At 33.2% G+C, this 22,208-nt stretch overlaps 1 protein-coding gene across 2 annotated transcripts in view; it reads left to right on the top strand.

The window, feature by feature from the left end:
• The window catches only part of roh (reduction of Rh1), a 29,549-nt gene extending 26,223 nt beyond the window's left edge, over positions 1-3,326 (top strand). For both annotated transcript variants that reach the window (XM_076505640.1, XM_076505648.1), the window contains exons 3-4: positions 1,448-1,504; positions 3,012-3,326. In XM_076505640.1, coding sequence (XP_076361755.1) covers positions 1,448-1,504; positions 3,012-3,028 — 74 coding nt within the window. In that variant the 3' untranslated portion in view covers positions 3,029-3,326. The remainder of the gene's footprint in view (positions 1-1,447; positions 1,505-3,011) is intronic.
• Positions 3,327-22,208: the final 18,882 nt, after the last annotated feature.

The following is a 22,208-nucleotide window of genomic DNA, read 5'->3' as shown; positions in this document are numbered from 1 at the left end:
AAAAATACTCATTTTATTCTTCACCTGCTTGATTTATATGATGATTGAATGGATATGCAATGGATCAGATTTTATCATGTACCCATGACTGTATTTTTCCTGATAGGGTTCTTTCGTGATTATGCTTGCATACTATTATTTATGGCATGTTTTTCTTTTGTCACTGACCTTTGTGTTTGTAAATTCTTTACCAGATGTTACAACTTACCATGTTTGTAGTATTACTTACAGGTCTCCCTCTCTCTCAGGATGCTCTTGGTGTCCCAAGTTGATCCATATTCCTTTAGTTTTCCAATACCTTTAAGTAAGAGATATTCCTGTCTTGAATTCTAAATCCCTGATCTGGACAAGTATTCATGATTTACATCTATGAATATTTTGTAGCAGAAAACTATTATAAACCCTTTCTGAAAGATATTAATTTTAAGTAGCATCACACTACCTATGAAATACAAATATTTCAGTATCAATATGTAGTTCTGATATATATTCTTCCAGTGTGAATTCATGTTGGTTGCAATTAACATAACTTTCAGACTTGCATATTAAAAATCATTTTAACATAATCTGCTTAACACTGTATAAGCACAATATATTAGGGCTCTGTAAAAGCCACACTATCTTTTTATTTTTCTGATTTATTACAAGATATGCAGCTAATAGACTTGAGGCTGTACAAGCATCAATTATTAAAACTTGGAGCAGTAAAGAAGATGCTTTTCCTTTTTTTTAGCAGAATGTAACAAACTAGAAAGTAGTTTTATCATAAAACTGAATGATTTCTGGTTTTATGCATTAAGTTTTATTAGATTGTAGTCTATATGGCTAAACATTTTGTATTAACTTCAGTATGATTCATAATAGTTTGGTTCACTTTACACTGGTTCTCTGTTTTTTAAATAAAGAACTTAGAATTAAAAGCTAAGAAAGTGTTACAAAGATATTAGAGTATTTTTGCCAATATGACATTTTCTGGGCTCCTAAGGCACTAACAAAAAAACTTGCCTTGATTCTTCAGCTATGAAAAGTTAACTGAACTTTGAAAATGCAAATGATCAAATTCTATGTATCTTCTGGCACTAATAGTGATCAACTAATGTAATTATAGTTATTAAATCTGTCATAATTCCATGGAGAGGTTACTGCTTATGTTGATGAGGGAAAAGGTATGGATTTGGATTATGTGGATTTTTAAAATGAATTTGACAAGGTGCCTAATAAAAGGCTTGTAAAATAATTGTGTGTTGGGGGAGGGTAAATTGGATTGTTGGATCAGTAATTTAATTATAATTTAAATTATTTTACAGAATACATACTATTGATGTAATTGATTTTCATGTGGTGGTAAAGTCTTGATAGACATTTGTTTTCAATGTTGTAATTAGTCTAGCCAGGATGAACTTTTGTAGTGTAGAGTACTTATAAAAGTTGGTGTTTTGTTTTACAGTTAACTCTCCAGCAGCTGTTGCAGCATGGGAAGAAAAACAAAGAAAAATTGCTGAAGGTAATATGACTCATTAATGTATATGCATACTTCTGTTTAGTTTGAATGGCCTTTCTGGAAATTGCGACAGTTAAAAAAAAAGCAAAAATACTTCATTGTTTTATAAGTTTTTCTTGTGTGTGTAACTAAAAATTCAGGTGTATAATTGCAAGACATTTGTGACTACACCTATTGTCTAATCAGTCCCTCAGTGAAACATTATTCAAACCATATCTCAAACTTGAACAGTACTCCCAAACATTTTCAAACTTTGGTTTGTTTGCTTTGTAACAAATTTTTATAACAGAATTTTATTTTTTATGAAATATGCTGAGACCTGTTTGTGTAATTCTTATATTTTGTAAAATTTGAAGTTTACATTAAAAAGTTCTAACCGCATAGCTAAAGAATGCCTCTAACAAACAACCATATTGCAAAGTTGTTTCGTTTTTATTTTTTCTCCCAAGTTTTGATAATGTATAAACGATGAAACTCAAAAGTTAGGTTTTGCTTCTTTCTTCTTTTTAGTGAGCACTTCTCTATAACTTACTCATAGCCACTTTTGTTTTCACATATGTTTCTCAGTTCCTACTGTGTTTTAATGTGATCTCACTTGTGATGGCTTTTTTCTTTTTTTCCTTTTAGTTATAAAAATGGCCATTAGGGTGCAGTTGTTACATATGAAGAAAGTGCTTTAAAAAAGTAGTTCTGGCAAGTACATAAATAAATAAATATTGTAGTTACCATAATGGTGATCTCAAATTACATTCATAGTATTTCCTTTAATGAAAACTGACTACATTTGAAATATATGGTAAACACCATTGTACTCTTATGTCAGCTTGTGCATATATCTTTGGGCTTTTGGTTGAAGTCTTAACTTCTCAATAGGTGTTTGTTCTGAGCCACAGGAGTTTCCATTTTGGGATTTTTGTTAGATTTTCAGCTTTCTGATCAACATTTTTGAGTTCTCCACTGTATGATGGCCAAAGCTGTTATTAAAAAAATATATGTATTCCTACAGAGTGGTATTTTATGGCAATAAAATAGACATATTGCCCTACAGAGAGAGTAAACACACAAAATCTTTAAGTTATGCTATGCATTTTTCTGTTATATTTATAAAACTTAATATGTATCTTACTGAAATAGAAACATTACTTAAAACAGTCTCGTCCCATATTCAGTAATTGGATCAACTGTCTAATACAGTTACTGTTTAACTGTTAACTGAGGTATGTAATGATTATAAAAGTTTATTTTATGTGGACTAATAAAATTTGCAACAATGAAACATTACATACTTAAATTAGTCATTTTACAGTAACTTAATTAAAGTCTAGTTTTATATGGTTGTTGGAAAACTTGATGGTTTTTTTGTATTGCTAACAGAATTTTCTTACAGTCAGTGTTGTGATTTATAAGTTAAAATATACTTGATTATAGGTATAAATTTCTGTGAACTTGGTGATTTTGATGAGAATCAATCACTGTATTTGTAAATAACTTTGTTTTTCATTTATTTCAGAAGAGCATCATCACTAATGGAAATATGACACAGAAGAATAAAGCTAGTTGCTATGAGAGTAGATATTTTAATAGCCATTGTAATGTAGTGATTGTTGGAGGCTAGAACCTGATATAAAGAAATAAAATTCAAATTTCATTTCATTAATAAAGTTATAACCAAACTTTTTTTAAAAGTAAACACATAAATATTGTATTAATGAATTTCACAATATAAATTGAAGTACAAGTTTCAGTTTGTTAATCTGTGTTTTAAAGTAGGATTCTTAAGAAAATAAGATGTTTGGCTGACTTATTAAACAGAGTACAGATAGTCTCTTGTGTAACTTTGTGCTTAATTTCAAACAACTCAAAATACTACAAATTGTTCATGAAACATTGTTAGACCTCAGACATTTGAATGCTTTATTCATATGGAGAGCTACTGGAAAAATGGAAGCTAACCACAGCATATTATTGCTAGTTGCTTCAAGTGTTTTTAGCAACATGTGAAACTGCTATTAAACTAATAGTATGGTTATTCAGACAACCAAACTAGGCAGATTCTTGTTAAATTACATGGTTGTTTAGGCAGTTAAACATGACAGAACATCATCCAATGGTACATTTGTTCAAACAGCTAAACAAGGTTAGCCATCATTGAATGGCACAATTGACCAGACACGTAAGTGTAGCAGGCCGTAATCCAATGTTAAGATTGTTCAGACATTTAAGTGAAGCAGTATGTCATCAAGTGATATGGTTGTTCAGTCAGCTAAGCAAGGCAGATGATCATTTTTGGATTCTGGTTTGCTGCAGTCACAGGATTTAGGCTTTGAGATTAAGTCAGATGTTAACAGTTGCACATGGGTGCTGTATTTGTTAGCAACAGATTTACAAACCTAATCTGTATGCTGGATGCCCATTGAGATTCATCCACCCATAACAATGCACAAATAACCCTTCTACAATGGTGTCTAGGAATGCATATAATAAACTAATAACACATTGAGCAGTATTATTTTTACAGGTGAATCTGCTTTGCCCTGCAGGAATTTATTTATTTGAAAAGAATACGGAATTTGATACACCCCTATTTTCATACAGAAACATGATGCATATGTGTATATCTATATCCTTCAAAATGGTACCACTAAGATGATGTATTATGGTTGTGACATCCTGTAATTCTGTATTTTGATGTTCTGGTGAAATTTGGTTTTGATTTTATCTTGATGGGTGATAATCACCAGTGGCATACCCAGGTGGCTTTTCTGGTTGCACAGAAATCCCCCGTAAGATCAAGTTAAGATTAAGAGGTAAGATTATCTAACAATAAATCCACATGTAATGGTGCAGTTACAGAAATAATGCCTCGAAAACTATGCTAAATTTGTGGAAACATTCCTGTAAAAAAAACACAAAAAAACTGGCCAAATAGAGTTGATTCCACATTCACCAGACATTAATTTTTGCAAACCATGCAAAGAATGCTCATGAGAGATGCACCTTGTTCTGTCAAGTGACCCTAGACACTAAAATTAGTCATAATACAACTCTGTGAAAAGAGTTAATGATAAATGTGAAGCTGATTTTAAGCACTCAACATATATGACATCATTCCTATTTTGATCATGGTGATCACACTTCATGTTGATGTGAACTGATTGACATTGTTTTATAATAGTTTTTTGCCTGGTTGTAAATAATGTTACAAATTCCAGTGAATTCTCAACTATTTTGAGCAGTTTTATTCTAATTGTATTTTTGATATACTTTTTAAATATATATTGATATAACTCGGGTACACTGATATACAACAGAAAAACGGAAGGTATTCACATTGTGCAGGATTATAACTGTTAAACAAAGAATAAATCAAACCTGAGCAATAAAGAAAATAGAAATGAATTTGGAAACATGAAATTTTTTATTGTTTAGTATTTGTTAATAAATTAGCTATGCTTCTAATCTGTATGACTTTGTTGAGTACAAAATCAAGAGCTACAAAACAAACAAGCATGCGATTGATAGTGGATATTATGTGAATTCTTCACTCATGACCAGGTGGAGCCTTAGTTCAATAAGTCTTCAGATTGCATACTTCAACAAATAGTTTAATACATATCTAAGCTAATTTCTATAGATTTCTACATATCTGAATAGACTACTTTCCCAGAAGTCCATGCAGAAAAATCTAAATGCTAACTTAAACTTATGAACAAAGTTTACAACCTTGTGATATTTAGTTGCATTCACATTAGTCATGTGAATATGACTAAATAAAGATGTATTTCATACTAATTATGGAAGGATCAAATAAATACCTATTACACCTGTTATATACTGCTAACAGTTTCCTATATGATCATTTCTATACCTGTCAGATGATCCTAACTTGCGGAGGATTTTTGCATAAATTATGATGACTGAACCTTTTTTTCTATAGAAATGACTGTAATTAGCAGAGTAAGCAGTATCTTTAGTACAATAAATAGTTGTGGGAATGTCTCCTTTAAGTCATTTTTGTGGGAAAAGTTTAGTGTTGTTTTAAGTGTACTGACTCATTCTGCCAATTTTTGTAACCAGTTGCGGTTAGCTGAGCCAATGCTCTTAAAAAAATTGAAGAAAAACAACAAAAATCTTCTGTCTTAGAAAATACTAGCCATCTTCTGCCTGAAAACTCGATCTAGGAGCTTACTTCTGTAGTTGCGGAACGAAAATCTCGTATTTGAATCGTCTTTAAGGAAGAATTAGTTTTTACAGCTGTAATAGGCCTTTTTACAACAAACAATTATTTTACTTTCTGAGCAATCACATTTGGCCATGTTCCGGGATCGTCACAATCAGTGATGTAAGATCTCGCAGATTTAACACTCCTTGACCTATTAACATGGACATCTTCAGTTGGATCTTCATTCGCCAAATTAATGTCAAAAAGTAGACATGTTATTTTAGTGTTTTCATTAGAACGAAAGGTATTAGGCTTAACGTTTCCAGAAATATCAAGTGATTTGAGGTTCGGACTGGACTGTATAATTTGAGGTTACTTGGTCCTCCTGACTTTGTTCTAGTACACTTAGCAAAGTTGATTTGTTTTTATGTTCCTAGTCTAACATCACAAACTTTAACATTACGTTTTCCTTTTCTGCGTTTGCTGCTGGTATAGTTTTCAGTTTTATCTTTTGAACTCCAAAAGCATATTTACATCACTTATACCTGTCACTGCCTTCTCTCATACTGATGATGGCCAGCCAATCTACAGTTAAAGTAAAATCAATGAAACTTAAACATCAGTAGCAACTTACGTTGTTACCTCCCTAAAATGTATTGAATTGTAGTAATGTATGAAATGTTATTGTATTTTGTTATCTTAATAATAAAAATCACTTTAATCACGGATAAGTTTGAAAAAAAAGCATTATGTGGGGCTTAAAATTAGTTTAAAATTTGACCTGTATTTTATCAATATATTATTTAAACTAGCAAGTCTGTGAAGTTTCCTCACATTCGAATTACTAGTCAGCACAGCCAGGTGGTTAAGGTGCTCAATTCGTTATCTGAGGGTCGTGGGTTCGAATATCCGTTACAACAAACATGCTCGCCCTTTCAGCCGTGGGAGCGTTATAATGTGACTATTCGTTGGTAAAAGAGTTGGCGGTGGGTGGCGATGACTAGCTGCCTTCCCTCGTTTTCCATTGCTAAATTAGGGACGGCTAGCGCAGATAGCTTTGAGTGAAATTAAAAAATAAACAAACAATAACTAACCATTCGCAATAATGAGACAAATAAAATTTATTTTTCAAATAATGTATCGCTGACTTAAATATTTATACGGCCCGGGATGGCCAGATGGGTTAAGACGTTCGACTCGTAATCCAAAGGTCGCAGGTTCGAATCCCCGTCGTACCAAACATGCTCGCCCTTTCAGCCGTGGGGGCGTTATAATGTATGGTCAATCCCATTATTCGTTGGCAAAAGAGTAGCCCAAGAGTTGGCGGTGAGTGGTGATGACTAGCTGCCTTCCCTCTAGTCTTACACTGCTAACTTAGGGACGGCTAGCGCAGATAGCCCTCGTGTACTTTGCGCGAAATTCAATAATAAACAAAAAATATTTATACAGGAATATCCAGAATCAATATAACATTACACAAATAAAAGACCTTTAGTAATATCAGTAAAGGAACTTTTTTCTGTCTCGTGTCAATTTGGTTCACGCGAGGGGTCACATTAATACCTGCATTATCATATAGCACTCAGTTAAACTGTAACCTTCTTATTGAATGCATTTTGCAAGATGCAGTTATTTGACAAGATGAGGGACATACTTATTCATGTATTTATGGTATAACAAAAATACGAACAGGAAATGCAAGAATAGTAGCCTATGAGTCTATAACGCTTCAGAGGACTGTATAAATAGAAAGGATTCATTTTACTGGAATTAAACCAACAACAACAAAATTTTAATTGCAACAAATTTTTAAGTGTAACTTTTATAGAATAGCGTTTCGTTTATCCATTGTCATAAAAGTCCCTCCCATGCAGACTTAAAAGCGGGTTTCGATACAGCAGAGATAGTCCATTGGGTAGTTTTGTACTTAACTGAAAACAGTCACGACAAACACAACTTTAAAGGTAAGTTTTTCTAACCAAACTGTAAAATAGTACTGTAAATAGTATGCTCACGTTTAATGAAATACAAATATTAGAAACAGTCACTTATACTGTGTGTTCCCAGTTATAATTCCGCTCTGTCAATAAGCTCTCAAAAAATTCTTCTCGCTGTAAAAAAATAATGTTTAATAACATATTTCAATTTTAACATGACGATACAATTCAAACGAAGAGAGGCAAATAGGAGTCGACTGTGGATCGTTTGTAAACTTCTCCAAGTAATGAGCTTTCAAGAACTGTTGCAGGCAACAGTTTCCTTGCCCAATATTTATTTCTGTAGTAGAAGATGGATGCAGCAACAACTTGTTGTGGCAGAGCTCTCAAAAAGAAAGTCCACACACCACACTAGCAGTGATGTCATTGTCTATAGCTCCTGTATGTCTAAACCAAGAAACTCAAACAACTTTGAAGAAAGTAACATATTCACAAAAGTAATAACGTTTAGAGACGGTTTAAATGAATAACTTTATAAATTTAATACGTTAACAAATATACGACGTTTCTACAAAATGATGACAAATCTCGTCAAAATGTTGGTCTGGCTTTGAATGTTGTGCATAGCTTCTCGAGGGCTATCTGCGCTGGCCATCTCTAATTTAGCAGTGATAGAAGGAAGGCTGCTAGGCAACGCCGCCATCTTTTGAGCTACTCTTCGAACAACGAATGGTGGGACTGACCATTACATTATAAAAGGGCGAGTGCTTTTGATGACGAGGATTCTAATCCTTCGCTCAAAGAATGCAAATCCAGCGTTCTAACCACCAAAGCTGTCAAAATGTTGTACATTTGTTAAACTTGTAGAAAAAAAAAAGTTTTCTTCTTTCCACATTCAAGCAATCTCTAAGCTTTTGTAGTCTCTAAATGAGTTCGTCATGAAATCTGACACTATAGACAGGTTTAGAAATGGCCAGCTGGATTAAGGCGTTCGAGTCATAATATGAGGGTCGCGGGCTCAAATCCCCATCGCACCATACATGCTCGCCCTTTCAGCCGTGGGGGCGTTATAATGTAACGATCAGTCCCACTGTTCGTTGGTAAAATAGCCCAAGAGTTGGCAGTGGGTGGTGATGACTAGCTGCCTTACCTCTAGTCTTACACTGCTAAATTAGGGAAGGGTAGCGCAGATAGCCCTCGTGTAGCTTTGCGCGAAATTAAAAAAACAAACAAACAAAAAACAGGTTTAGAACATAATAATAGAATAGCACACACAAATAAAGAAATAGCCGAAGCTTTCAAAGATAAACTTCAAAATACATTTAAAACTCACTCTGATACAGATATGAATACATATTTCCTCAATAAAGTCACCAACCATATATTAAACAACAAAAAACAATTTGAACCAATTTTTCCAATAAACATAACTGAAACAAACACAAGACCTATCACAAATTATGAAAACACGTTACTAACAAAAGAAATATCCCTACAAGAACTACTTGAAGCAATAAAAAGCACAAAAACAAATCTCCAGGTGAAGATGGAATACAAGCTATCCTTCTAAAAAAGAGCACTCCGAAATTGTTTGACCACCTAAAAAATACTTTTTAATCTATCTCTATCCTCAGGATACATCCAAGTTTCTTGGAAGCTTGCTAATATATTAATGTTCCATAAGGAAGGTAAGCCAGCAAATAAACCTAATAGCTACCGACCAATCAGCCTGACTAGCTGTATGGGCAAAATTTTCGAAAGAATAATCAGTAATAGACTCTCCACATTATTGGAGATAACATCAAAATTACCAAAAGAACAAAATGGATTCAGGTTAGATTAACCGAAACTATAATAAACAGCTTCAATAAAAAATAATGTACTGTCGCTTGCTTCCTTAATATCAAGAAAGCATTCGACACTGTATGGCACGATGGTCTGAGGCTCCGAATGAATTAAATGGAACTACCGCGTGGAATTATTCGCTGGCTATCTAACTTTTTGGAAAATAGAAAGTGTAGAATGAATGTTGAAGGTACCTTTCCTGAGTAGTTTACTCCAGAAGCTGGTATCCCTCAGGGAGGGGTGGTTAGCCCTATACTCTTCATCATGTATGTAAACAATATGCCATTGAAAGATCCAAATCATGGATTCTCTTCACAGTTCGCAAATGATGTGGCAGTCTGGAAAAGTGCCTCAACATCAGCAATAGCAGGCACAAACTTACAACCACAATTACATAGAATACGTGAATACTGCCAAAAATATAGAATAAAAATAACCACAGCAAAAACACATCTCGTAGTATTTACGAAATTGACAAAACACAAAAAACAACAGCCAGAATTATATATGAATGGCACACTACTTCAGACTGCCACATCGGCAAAATTTTTAGGTCTAACCTATGATTCAAAATTAACTTGGATTAATCATGCCAACGAATTTAAAAATAAAGTCTGGCGAAGAACTAACTATGCTAGAAGTCTAACTGGTAAAAACAGTGGAGCATCTACAGACAACATACTAAAAATCTACAAAACATACATTACACCTGTAATAGATTATGCAGCTCCAGCATGGATAACTGTAAGCAATAAAATAATTAAAACCAAACTACAAACAATCCAAAACACACTCCTTACAACAGCATACAAAGTTCCAAGAAGTACATAATCTCAATTCATACACAAATATTCGAACATACCAACCGTACCAGACAGACTCCTACAGAGTACAATAATGTACTTCGATCAAAATTGGATGAAAAACAAATTACTATGCAAACTAGACAGGTACCTCATACATGATGAAGTTAGTCCTAAATATCTCTCCTCAGTCAGTTTATATTTTAAACATAAAAAATAAATACAAATAAATAAATAAATAAAAGTAATAAAAAAATAATTTAAAAAAGAAAAAAAAAGTGCCACCAACAAACTTGACATTCTGCTGATAAAGCAAAATAACAACTACATATGTGCCACAATACATGGACATTGCCCTGAAAAGGATCAGAATAATATTCAGTTCAATAATTATAAATTCCAATACGATAAGACCATAAGTACGAGGAGGAGGAAGAGGTCAAAGAGAACCTAACCCTCCAGGGTATGAACATATCTTACTCAAACACCGATAGAGAGAGAGAGAGAGGTTTAAAATTAAATATTTTTAGGTGGGGTCCAAAATTAGTATGTTTTGTTTCCAAGTCCATACTCAGAAGAACTGCGAAGAAATGTGACACCTCAATTGAAAACAAGTTAATATCTGGGTGAGGGGGAGAGCGTTTTAAATAGGGAATTCGACCCCGAAAGTTCGAACTCATCTCATAGACGTAAATGGTAGTCTAGTGTTTTTCACACTTTGTTGTATGGGATCTCGTATTTCAAAAAAGAATGTGCTAAGTACGTTGAGCCAGCGTTTATCATTGGGATGACAACAGCATCTTCAAAATAATTTTATGACAAGATACTAATCACGAAAAAATGTCTTAGCATCAGAAAAGCAGGGAAGAGACTGACCGTGGAGATAAGCGTTGAAAGCAAATCTTTGTTGTGGATAAAACAAAAGAAAAGAAAATCGCTGTAAATCGAGGTTCAAATAAAGCGGGTATGTGCAAATTCCATTCTAATGTATGTCGTAAAACTTTTTTGACATTGTAGTTGTAAAATTTCTAAATGGTGCTTTCCACTTTCAACAGCTATTTATAACTGAATATATACTTAGACGAAGTCTTGTTGGTTTTGCAACAGATAGAGTAGTAATTATGCATCTGCAAGGTCTATAAAAGGGAGTAATAACAATTATCCTTCAAAGGATTAATGACGATGTAATTGTAATCCAATGTTTGAACCATAAACTAGAGCTTGCAGTTCAAGATGTCTTTCAGACTGTTGTTGAGGCAAGTCATTTTCAGTTATTTGCAAATTATTTTCTTTTTTTCTGAACTCTAAAGAATCCAAGGCGGCATAACTTAGTGGCATCTGACCCCTGTGTCCACCCATGTAATATTGCTTAAGACTTTGACATCTTCTGATTATCATATTTATATGCATTGATTACTGCACGCGCTTGTATTTTCATTAAAAGGTGTTTTATAGACAGTAAATACGTTTCAACAAAACAAAATGCACTGGTCTACTGTGAAAGTTTTAGAAAAGGCTATTAATGGTGGAATTATCCACCATGAAAAGACCTTTAAAGGCTCTAACGTTCTTGTCACTGTGACTTCAGAAGAGGGACTTAACTGCTATCACTGCTAAAAGCGAAGTTTGAGTTGCAGTAAAACTATTATACACTATTTAAAAAAGGATAACACAAATGCCAGTATAATGAAAGGCAAGTATTTAAGAACGCATAAAGTTAAAGAGTTATTAATTACTGAACCATCTAAAGCTGATAGAACAGAATATGTAGAATTTCGCAATAAGTTTTTCAAGCATTAGTGGATAATTTCGGTAAAATGTTTAATGACAAAGGTATCTTGTAATATGTTGTCGTACTCAGTTCTCCATCATAACCATCAGATGAGGATGAAATAATCTTGTTTGGAGATGATAAATGGTGAAATTATGCAACTGTAAAACTATGAAAATCAATTAAATTCCCCATCATAAAGAATTTGTATAATATAAAATATGCTAAACATATGGGTGACAATTTGAAGAAGTTTATAACTTTAATTGATGTAACTTCCACGTCTGTTGCTGGATTTAGTTGTTGTTTTTTCTTTTAATTTAGCCTAAAGCTACACAAGGGCTATCTACGCTAGCCGTCACTAATCTAATCAGTGAAAGGCTATAGGAAGGTACCTAATCATCACCATCCACCGCCAATTTTTGGGCTACTGTTTTACCAATAAATATTTGGATTGACTGTCATATTACAATGCCCTAACGGCTGAAAGGGGCGAGCATGTTTGTCGTAACAGAGATTCGAGTCCACGACCCTTAGATTACAAGCCGATTATCCTAACCACCTAGCATGCTGGGCCATATTTAGATTTGAATTCATAAACCTTCTAGCTACAGACAAAAGATAGTCGAATGTTAATAAGTATTGTCGACACCTTGTTGTTTGTTTCAGTTAATGGCCCTTCTTTTATGAAGATAAATACCCAGAAAAGTGAATCAGAAGACGTTGTGACTTTATCTAGATAACTCAACAGAAAAGAAAAAGAAGGAAGAATAAGTTTTACCTTACCGAACGTTTTTGCTTGAGATGTAGAAAACCTAACTTCACGTCAACTTGCGTACTAAAAACTTCACATTTTATTACTTGCGATCGTATCATTTTTGAGTTTTTAAAATTCAAACAATATGTGGCGGTCAAATTTTCCTTTTTTTCATTTTAAAAGAGATATTATCTTAGTGTATTACTTAAATATGTCATTTTCATATTTTTTATTCTTTTATGACATACACGTGTATTCTGAAGAGTTGCTAAATAGGATATAGATGCTTGTCTTTGATATCATAACATAAATATAATTTACATATAAAATTTTATGCTTAAACCTCATTAAATTAATTGGCGGATAGTGCTCCGCCCTATACACCTTGACCGATTTGTGTCTCACAACTCTCTTTCTTGCTACTGGAAATTCAACAAATAGCGCCCTGCTACTACATGTAACTAATACCAAATGCTGAGTTTTGTTCCATGTTTAGCTAATATCAGCTGCTAAGAAGTTTCATGTTTAGCTGCTGAGGAGTTCCATTTGTAACCAATATCAAGAGTTGAGAAGCTTCATATGTAACCAATACAAGCTGTAATATTATGCCTCCCTCCAGCAGTAAATCTGAAGACTTATAATGCCAAAAACTGGGTTTTGATATTCATGTTGGTTACAGCACAAATACACCATTGTGTAATTTTTGCGTTAACTGCAAATAAACAAATTGTGATACCATGTTTTAAAAATTGAGCGATATTAGTTACGTAACAACAGATGGAGCCACAAAACATAACTTGTTTTATTTTATAGTCAAGCTAGATTCGACAATTTTTTGTCTACCGCGGAGAATCGAATCCTGGATTTTAATGTTGTAAATCAGTAGACTTCCCACTGTCCCATAATGTAGACCAAGTTATACGTGTATACTTACTGTTTGATGTTAAACACAGAGTTACACGCAGTGGGCTAGCTATCTGTGCAGACTCACAACAGGTATCGAAAGTCGATTTTTGACTTACACAAGTTCTCAGACTTACTGCTGAGATACTGGGAAGTACCTGATCATTAATGAAGACAACAATCTTTGTAACATGCTTATACGTAAAAAATAATAATCATAATATTAGAATAACAATATGGAGACTTTTAATAAGTGGTCCTCCTTTCCAAGTGACACAGCAATGTCTGCGGACTTACAATGCCAGAAATAGGGTTTTGATACCCGTGGTGGACAGAGAACAGATAGCCCATTGTATAGCTTTGTGTTTAACTGTAAAAAAATTAATAAGTTAAAATATATAAATGAATAAAATATTATATTTAGTTTTAGCGAACTACTGCATTAACACGGATCAACAGATAGGTGAAATAGCCAGAGAGAAACGGAGAAAACATTGCTAGTAACGGTTTTTTATTTGAAAACTAAATAATCATCATGTGGGTTCATGTTTGCGTCCATAATACAAACTTATTTAAAAGTTTCACGACTTTATCCTATGTAGGTTTTAAATTTAGACAAATAAGAAAGTGCTTAGTTTGATTAATTTTTTATTGTGAATAATACATATTTTCATGGTTTTGGTGGATCTACGTAAGAAAATTTAATCTGTAATATTCAAATTAACATTTTTTGAAAATAAATGTCTTTTTTCAGACGTCATGGTAACAATAGAGCCTCGGTAATGACATAAGACAATTTACTCTATTGTTTAACCTCTTACAGTGTGTATTCACTGCTGTAATTATGGTATGATAACAATGGTCATGGTAACAATAGAGCCTCGGTAATGACATAAGACAATTTACTCTATTGTTTAACCTCTTACAGTATGTATTCACTGCTGTAATTATATGATGAACTTTATTGAAATTAAAATAAAATAATAACTTTTTGCTTTAATAAATTTTAGGAATGGTTTAAATGGGAAACGAAGAAAACTTGTACTACTAGTACATGTCTAAAACAGTAGTAAATGTGCAACCTTTAGACAAAGTTTTGTCGTTATCAGGTGTAAGTATCTTACCTAGAAAGATGAATGTGTAATGAATATGAAAGAACGAAGTCACAACATCGGGAATTGCGTAACAACTAAGTAAAGGTATCACTGCGCCCCAGGGTGCTGTTTTAAAATAGGACTGTTGTTTAATTATGATGGCTTATTCGTCTTAAAGTGGGTTATTCGTCATCACATTACTTTAAAAGCACTTGTTCATTTGCAATACCCAATCATACGAGTAGTAGAAAATGTATTAATTTCAATGTGGATAAATGTTATAAAACATTAAATACTTTCTTCCTTTCCAATTTCACAAAACAAGTGATATATTCGTTCATGAATACGGAAGTTCTGCTATCAAGCAGGTACATAGAAGTCCTTTTACTAGGGCTACAGCATCTTGTACGAAATTTCAGCTGTAAGACAGTACAAAATATATTTTATCTGTTAGGCTAAAAATATATGCTTATGTAATCTTGACAATGTTATTCAGTATTTCATTGAAAAATACAATTATTTTAGAAGCTTTGGAATACACTGTTCTCTCATTATACTCCAAAAAAAATAAGGAATTCAACTGGTAGACTTTTAGTTTAGGGATAATATGCAAATTATTGCAATAGTGTTAATGTGGTTGCTGATTAAAAACACCGAATATTGGGTCCAAATAGCGTACCATCTTGTCAATTAATTGAGAACTTCTTGATCCAGAAAAGTAAAATATCCAAACAGTTTACAAAGACTAATTCGTAAATCAGTGTGTCCTATTCAAGGGAAAGACATCTAATGCTGACAATCTTGTTTATCACGTAATATTGTTCTAATTAGAACTGCAAAGCACTGAGCGCTTCGCGTTAAAGTTGTGTAATATGCAGGCGAAATCACATATTTTTGACTTGCTTTGATTATATAAGAATTTTAAAAAAGTCGTTTATTTAGTTATGTAATTTTTGCGTAATCACGCTATCCATGAAGTCGTTGACATTGTCTTATGTTAATCGCTTTGTTTCTTTGTTCTCTACGGCAAATAATATCAATTTTAAGCGAAAAGACACCAAAGCAGCACATAACGCTAAGATTGAAAATATTAGTGATTGTGATAACCTTTGATGATGTCTGAATATTAAAGCCAATCAATGCTGTGAGAGAACAAAAGCAAATAAAGTAAAATCTGTGACACTAAGAACTGCTTACGAAATGTATCACACTTTAAGTGAACATCGCGTCTTTTTGGTTGAATATTTTCACCTAAGACTTATGTGTGAACATATGGAGTCAAGTACTCTAAGAGTATATGTATTTTCTTATAGCAAAGCCATATCTAGCTATCTGCTGAGTTCCCCCAGGGGAATCGAACCCGTGATTTTAGTACTAAAAATCCATAGACTTACCGCTGTACCAGCAGGCGTCTCTGTAAAAGAGTGATGTTCATGTTAAAACTAAAAATACTTTTCTTCATCTAAAAATTTGGAACTTTCAAAGATCAATTGTAAATTTAAAATTATAAATAAAAATGTCATTAGCTTCAGCTGTAAAAGTAAATGTTGTGTAATTGTTTGTTACATGTGCACACATTTTAAAATGAAAAGTGTAATTTAGGTTTATTTCGTATTCTTATGGTGATCACAAGGTGAATTTAATCTATCTAGTCTTTACAGAGTTAGATAGGAGAAAATTACAGATAAAATACTAAACTTTACTGAAGAAACCCTTGATACTACTTTATGAAGTTTTAAAGATTGCGTAAATGAAATTTTAAAACTGTGTGAAGAAACATGTTTTTTGAATCTTAACATAAAAATCACCTTATACTCGAACTAGTCAAAACTCCGACGGAAAAATTCAAGAATATGAGGTTAAGGTTTCTAGTAATGGCAGTTTTTTTTTTTTTTAAATATAAGAACTTAAAGTAGGAAAACCATGCTATCAGATGTTAGTTTATTTCGTCTCGCAGCTTAATATCAAAACTTGATTTCAATAACAAAAATAAGAAAATCTTGTACCAAAAAAAGTTAAACTGCCATTACCCACATCATAACATCCAGAATCCTTTTATTTACACTTATACCTTTTCAACAGTTTTGCTGTTATTTAAATCACCCTATTCAGAAGCTCTTTGACATTTCTACAGTGTTTCATGCACGAGATTTGGTTTTAAGAAGAATTGTGAAATGTTATATGAAAGATTTGAGTGGATTATATATCGTCAGTTTGAAAGAACAAGAAACTAGAGGAAACGTCGTGGGCGATTACAATAGTATTTGTTAAAAGGTTACTTGATAGGATAGCTGACCCTGGGTCGACTTCTATAGCTTGAAACTTAAATACATGTTATTTTCAGGTGAAATTTGTTTCCTCAAATGATTTAAGGTAGGTCCTCTATATAACAGGATGATTAGCAGAAAATATCCAAAAGTGCTGAATTTATTTAAAGCTGTCTAAGTTTGTATAAAAAATAAATAGACTGGATATTGTGTGGAGCATATAATAAAAATGTCTTATCCTTCAAAGACCTAAAAGGCAATGTGTGTGTGTTGTTGCCTTACGAATGCTAACTAGATGATCATCACTGGATTCGTGAATTTATTAGACTGGCCTTCTTCCCTCGAGATGTATTCCTACGAACCAATTAACTCAAAATCTGTTATCTGGATGTTTAAAGCTAGCGTTTCTTACTTAATGGGGAAACGTCAAATTTACATATAATGATACGTGCTGGTCATTCTCATTCAAACATAGGGAAGGACGTGATCTCGAAATATCATCTGGACTACCATTTGAGATAATGGCTGTCGTTATTCTTGCAAACCATCCAGCATTATAGCGATACTGATTCATGAGCAAAGCAGATTTTATCTCCACAGAATGACAAAGGAACAAAGGCATCTAAAAGAAAATTGCCTTAAAAACGTTCTTGACCACATGTTACGAAAAACGTGCATAAACTTGGAATAACTATTAAAAAAAAAATTATACAGTAAAATAAGAAGGTAGAAAACGTATGATATGCCTGCACATGTCAATTGCACTGATAAGAAGTATCAATTACGCTCAAACATGCATACAGTTATCTACATAAATTTATAAAGGTTGAAATTAACACCAGTTACCCAGTGATCAAGTGTCACGGACAACACACATGTTACAGCGATAATACTACGTCTCGTCCATCCCGTTTTAAATTTCACTTTAGCGGCGGACGAGTTGTTAAAATTTAGTCTTAACATACGTCATTTTATAGATGCAAATATTATACAACGTTTACAACCACCGGTTTATAACATATTAGCACAGTTGCATTAACTACAATTAAACTTTATTAACAGAAATACGAACTAGTATCAACACTAGTATCGACGTGATATGGTCTCATCCAGTTTTTGTGAACCTGACGATGACCGAAGAAGGTCGAAACGTTGTTCGCTCTTCTATGTAAAATATTTTCTCAACCCAAACGAGCCGTTTTTGCATATATATTTCTCTACAAGTGGGTTTTCTCGACATCACTGAATACTAAAATATATTTAATTATGATTAGACCTATACAGATCTAGATCTTCCTTTAAATTAAGGTTAGCCCTAACGTTACGCCCTATATCTAGGCTTAAATCTAATTTAATGGAGTAATATTATATCTAGATCTATATAGATATCGCAGTATAACTGTGATAAAACTCCATTGTACTTTTACTGATTCTTATAATAGAAAAATTAACTTTTATTAGATCTGTAGTACTAGGCTACATAAATAATTAAGATATATATATTAGGCCTGCCTAGAAAGTTGTAATATAAACCTATTTTATGTAGAAATTATTGGGCAGGTCTATGTTTAATTGAATATATTTGATACATAATTTGACAACATTCAAAATGTGTACAAAACAAGCTCATCAATACCATCTGGTAATCATCTTATACATGCTGTTACCAAACATGGAAAATACTGGAATGAAAAACAGGTCCAGATTACGAAATGCTTCCAGTCTTCAATGAAAATGAAGCCAGAAGAATTAATCTCAAATGAATTAAATAGAGATATAGTATTTATGATTTATTCGGACCTGACGCGATTCGGTAATGGAGAGAGAGAATTTCAGCTGCCAAGTCGGAAAACTATGTCTAAAGCAGCCACAGCTGATGTGTACATATCTGTGAAGGTTGAAGTTTCTGATATTCTGAAGGATACTTTTGAAACTATGCTGATGATAAATGGGTAAGTCAACTGATATAACTGTTTGACGTACCTTCATATATGAGCAAGTATGGCCCAAGTCTGGCAATTCAAGATTGCTACACTTGTTATTAATCCAGTAAAGAGTGACAAGTCTCAGTCATTAAGCCATTCTGTTAAAGATGTTGTGTCAGAATATTTTCTAGTTCTCAGTGGTGTTTAATACAACAGATGGTGTAATTAATATGAAGCAGCTCTCATCCATGTTGAACTATGAAAGGATTACATGTATTATCCATGGAAGGTACTTCCTGCTGACACTTGAATATATGCAGAAGATACTGACATTGCTGGAAATGATAAGCGAATGCAAGCAAGCACCACAACAGTGCATTTCAAGAGATGCATGACTGAAAAATGCATGAAATAATTGGAAGATGTTGGATAAACAATGAAAAATTATTTAAATTCTGAGAAGAGCTCAATATGGATGGCACTAATCTGGTAAAAATTGAAAATGATACTCCTCTAGAGAAAATACCAGATACTTTTAACAACAGTGACCATCGGTCACGGAAGTATGCAGTACAACTAAACTGAATATCCTGCTAAACATAGTTGAAGGCATAACTGATTTTTCAAAGTGAGGAAAAAGTGAGGAAAGTATGACATGTGCTTCGATTGACTCTCAGATATGAAGATGTTCCTGAAACTATTCAAAAACTTAACAAAGGCTGTCACCACAATTTGCCAAATCTAACGCCTGTGCAATTGATTAACAAAAAATAAAAACAGCTTGCGAACCAAGGTAAAATACATGAGATGAAGTGATTGACACAGGTGCAGTTAAAAAATGAAATAATTAGTTATGAAGTCCATTGATAAAACAATTCCAATAGGCAAATTAGTCAAACTTGCACTTTATTTCGATCCATTTATTCGAGATGTGCTCTTGTTACCTGGTGAGTATGAAGCATTGTTGACAGAGGCATACGGAAATATGATAAGCTGTGGACATCACGATTTGCTGAGCCAATTTTCGGTTTTTAGGCTCGATGCGAACTTGAAGTACTATGATAGAGTGAGAGGTGATGACGAGTCAAAATTGGAGAAGTTCTGACTGGAGATATTAGATATTGAAAGAAAGCAGACCAAATACCAGCGAGAAAGTTGCAGATAATCTTATTAATTAACTTCATGGCTATATGATAATAACTACAAACAAACAGTCCTTCACTTTGGAAAATTAAATTACGCGAAATTTTCAGTAGTGGCTTGTTTGGGAAATATATATCTTTCACCAAGTACAAAGAGTGTTCCTGTTGAGTACGTGTTCAGTTTTACGGGTCTCATTTTGAACGAATAATGAATGCCCTTCTCTGGTACAATATAGGATCAACATATGTTTCGTATACGATAATTTTAAGCTGTAATCTTGTTCACGAGCAACCCTTTCTCACCTGGATAAACTTTTAGCAGCAATTGTAATCATATGTTTTGACATTCTAGGATTATTTCTTTCAAATCAACATTTTACTCCAAATGTCTTTAATACACTCTCATAAAATTTATTTGGAAGTACGTTTTGATTTGTCAAGTTTTTGATCTATCAAATAGCAGATCTCTTTAATTGGGTTGAGATCGGGGCTTTGTGGGGGGGGGGAGCTGTTGCATAATTTGAATGACTCCAGCAGCTTATTTCATAGCAAGTAATATCTGAATAGGTTGGATAAGTGTTTGGGGTCATTATGTCCTTGGTAGTAGAATCCTTTGCCAATAATACGCAAACCACGGATCAGTCACTGATAGTACTTGCGCTGGTCCATTATCTCATCTATTTTGCAAATATCTCCTGTCGCCTCAGCATAAAAACACCCCAAACCATCACACTGCCTCCCCTCATGCTTCATGGTAGGTGCTATGTATTGAAGTAAGCATCTTTCGCCTTTCTTCCGCCAAATATTTCATCCATGCCTAATACTCTTTTCCAATCATCAACAGTCCAGTTTACGTACTTTTTAACAAATTGTAATCTTTTGACAATAGTCGGAGATCGAAGTAAAAGTTTTTCAAGCTACTAAAGGTCCAACTATTCCATTCTTGTTGAGTCTTCTTAATACTGTAGATCTGGACACTTTTCTGTCGATTGATATATGGTCGTTTATCTCATGCTTGCGATCAGTGGCAGTCTTCCTCCTGTCCTGAAGGTTACATAAACAAAGATACTTAACACCAATATCATTCAGTTTAGGAGTTATGCCTCTTTCTTTCCTATTTTCAAATTTATCTATCTCGATCTTACAATCTATGGTGTACTTGACAATGTTTGGGGAGCATTTCAAATGTGCAGCAATATGTCGGAGAGTCCAACTAGCATCACGTAAAGCTTTTATGTGGACTCTTTGCTTTACTTACAATTCTCTAAACGTTTTTGGTCGTGACATGAAAACAAAATTTAATATATTGCGTTAAACATTGTTTTTAATCAATATATTGCCTCTGAGGGACGTATAATGACGAATCAATAAATATGATTTTATTTTCGTTTGGTAACAGATCGAATAATATTGATAAGTGATACAGCTCCTTCACAAAACCTACATTAATACCTAAAACAAGTGCCGTGTTTACTAATTTAAAAGTACGAGTCAAAAGTATTATTAAGAATATTCTAATGGGTGTAAAAAACAAACAAACCAGTTATTATAGCACTAGTAACTATTATATAATTAATGTTTGATGAAAAATATGTTAATTAATTAATTGAAACATACGGTAACGGCAATTTTTGTAGCAAAATCTTGTGCGAGAACTTTGATGTTCAATATTTTACCGTTTATTAGGTTAATAAAATTAACAGTTTTCAACATACTGTTACAAGCGTAGATATTATTATTACCAGCAACGTCTTGCGAAAAGTTATAATTAGATTGTTTTAAACATATCGTTATTATCTCTCGCAATATAACTTACAACAACAACAACGACAAAAATTATTTCAATCATGACTTATTATTTTCAAAGGCGTTTCTTCGTAAACTCTGGGTATTATGAAATTGGTGAATCCTCACGATTCAGAGTATAATGAAAAAAACAAAAACATAATATTATAATAGAATGTAATACAGCGAGTTGTTGTCTACGCTTTAGTAACTGTCTTGACGAACGGCTTCTCGAGACATATCACTAGCTTTCTTTTGCTATAGAATAGAAACTGAGCCAAAATATACGTTGATGCATAAAGTAGGAACTCCACTT

The sequence above is a fragment of the Tachypleus tridentatus genome, chromosome 1 (genome assembly GCF_004210375.1).
Source record: "Tachypleus tridentatus isolate NWPU-2018 chromosome 1, ASM421037v1, whole genome shotgun sequence".
In the NCBI taxonomy this organism is placed as follows: Eukaryota; Metazoa; Arthropoda; class Merostomata; order Xiphosura; family Limulidae; genus Tachypleus; species Tachypleus tridentatus.
Note: the sequence above shows the minus strand (reverse complement) of the source record. Positions and strands in the feature narration are given on the sequence as shown.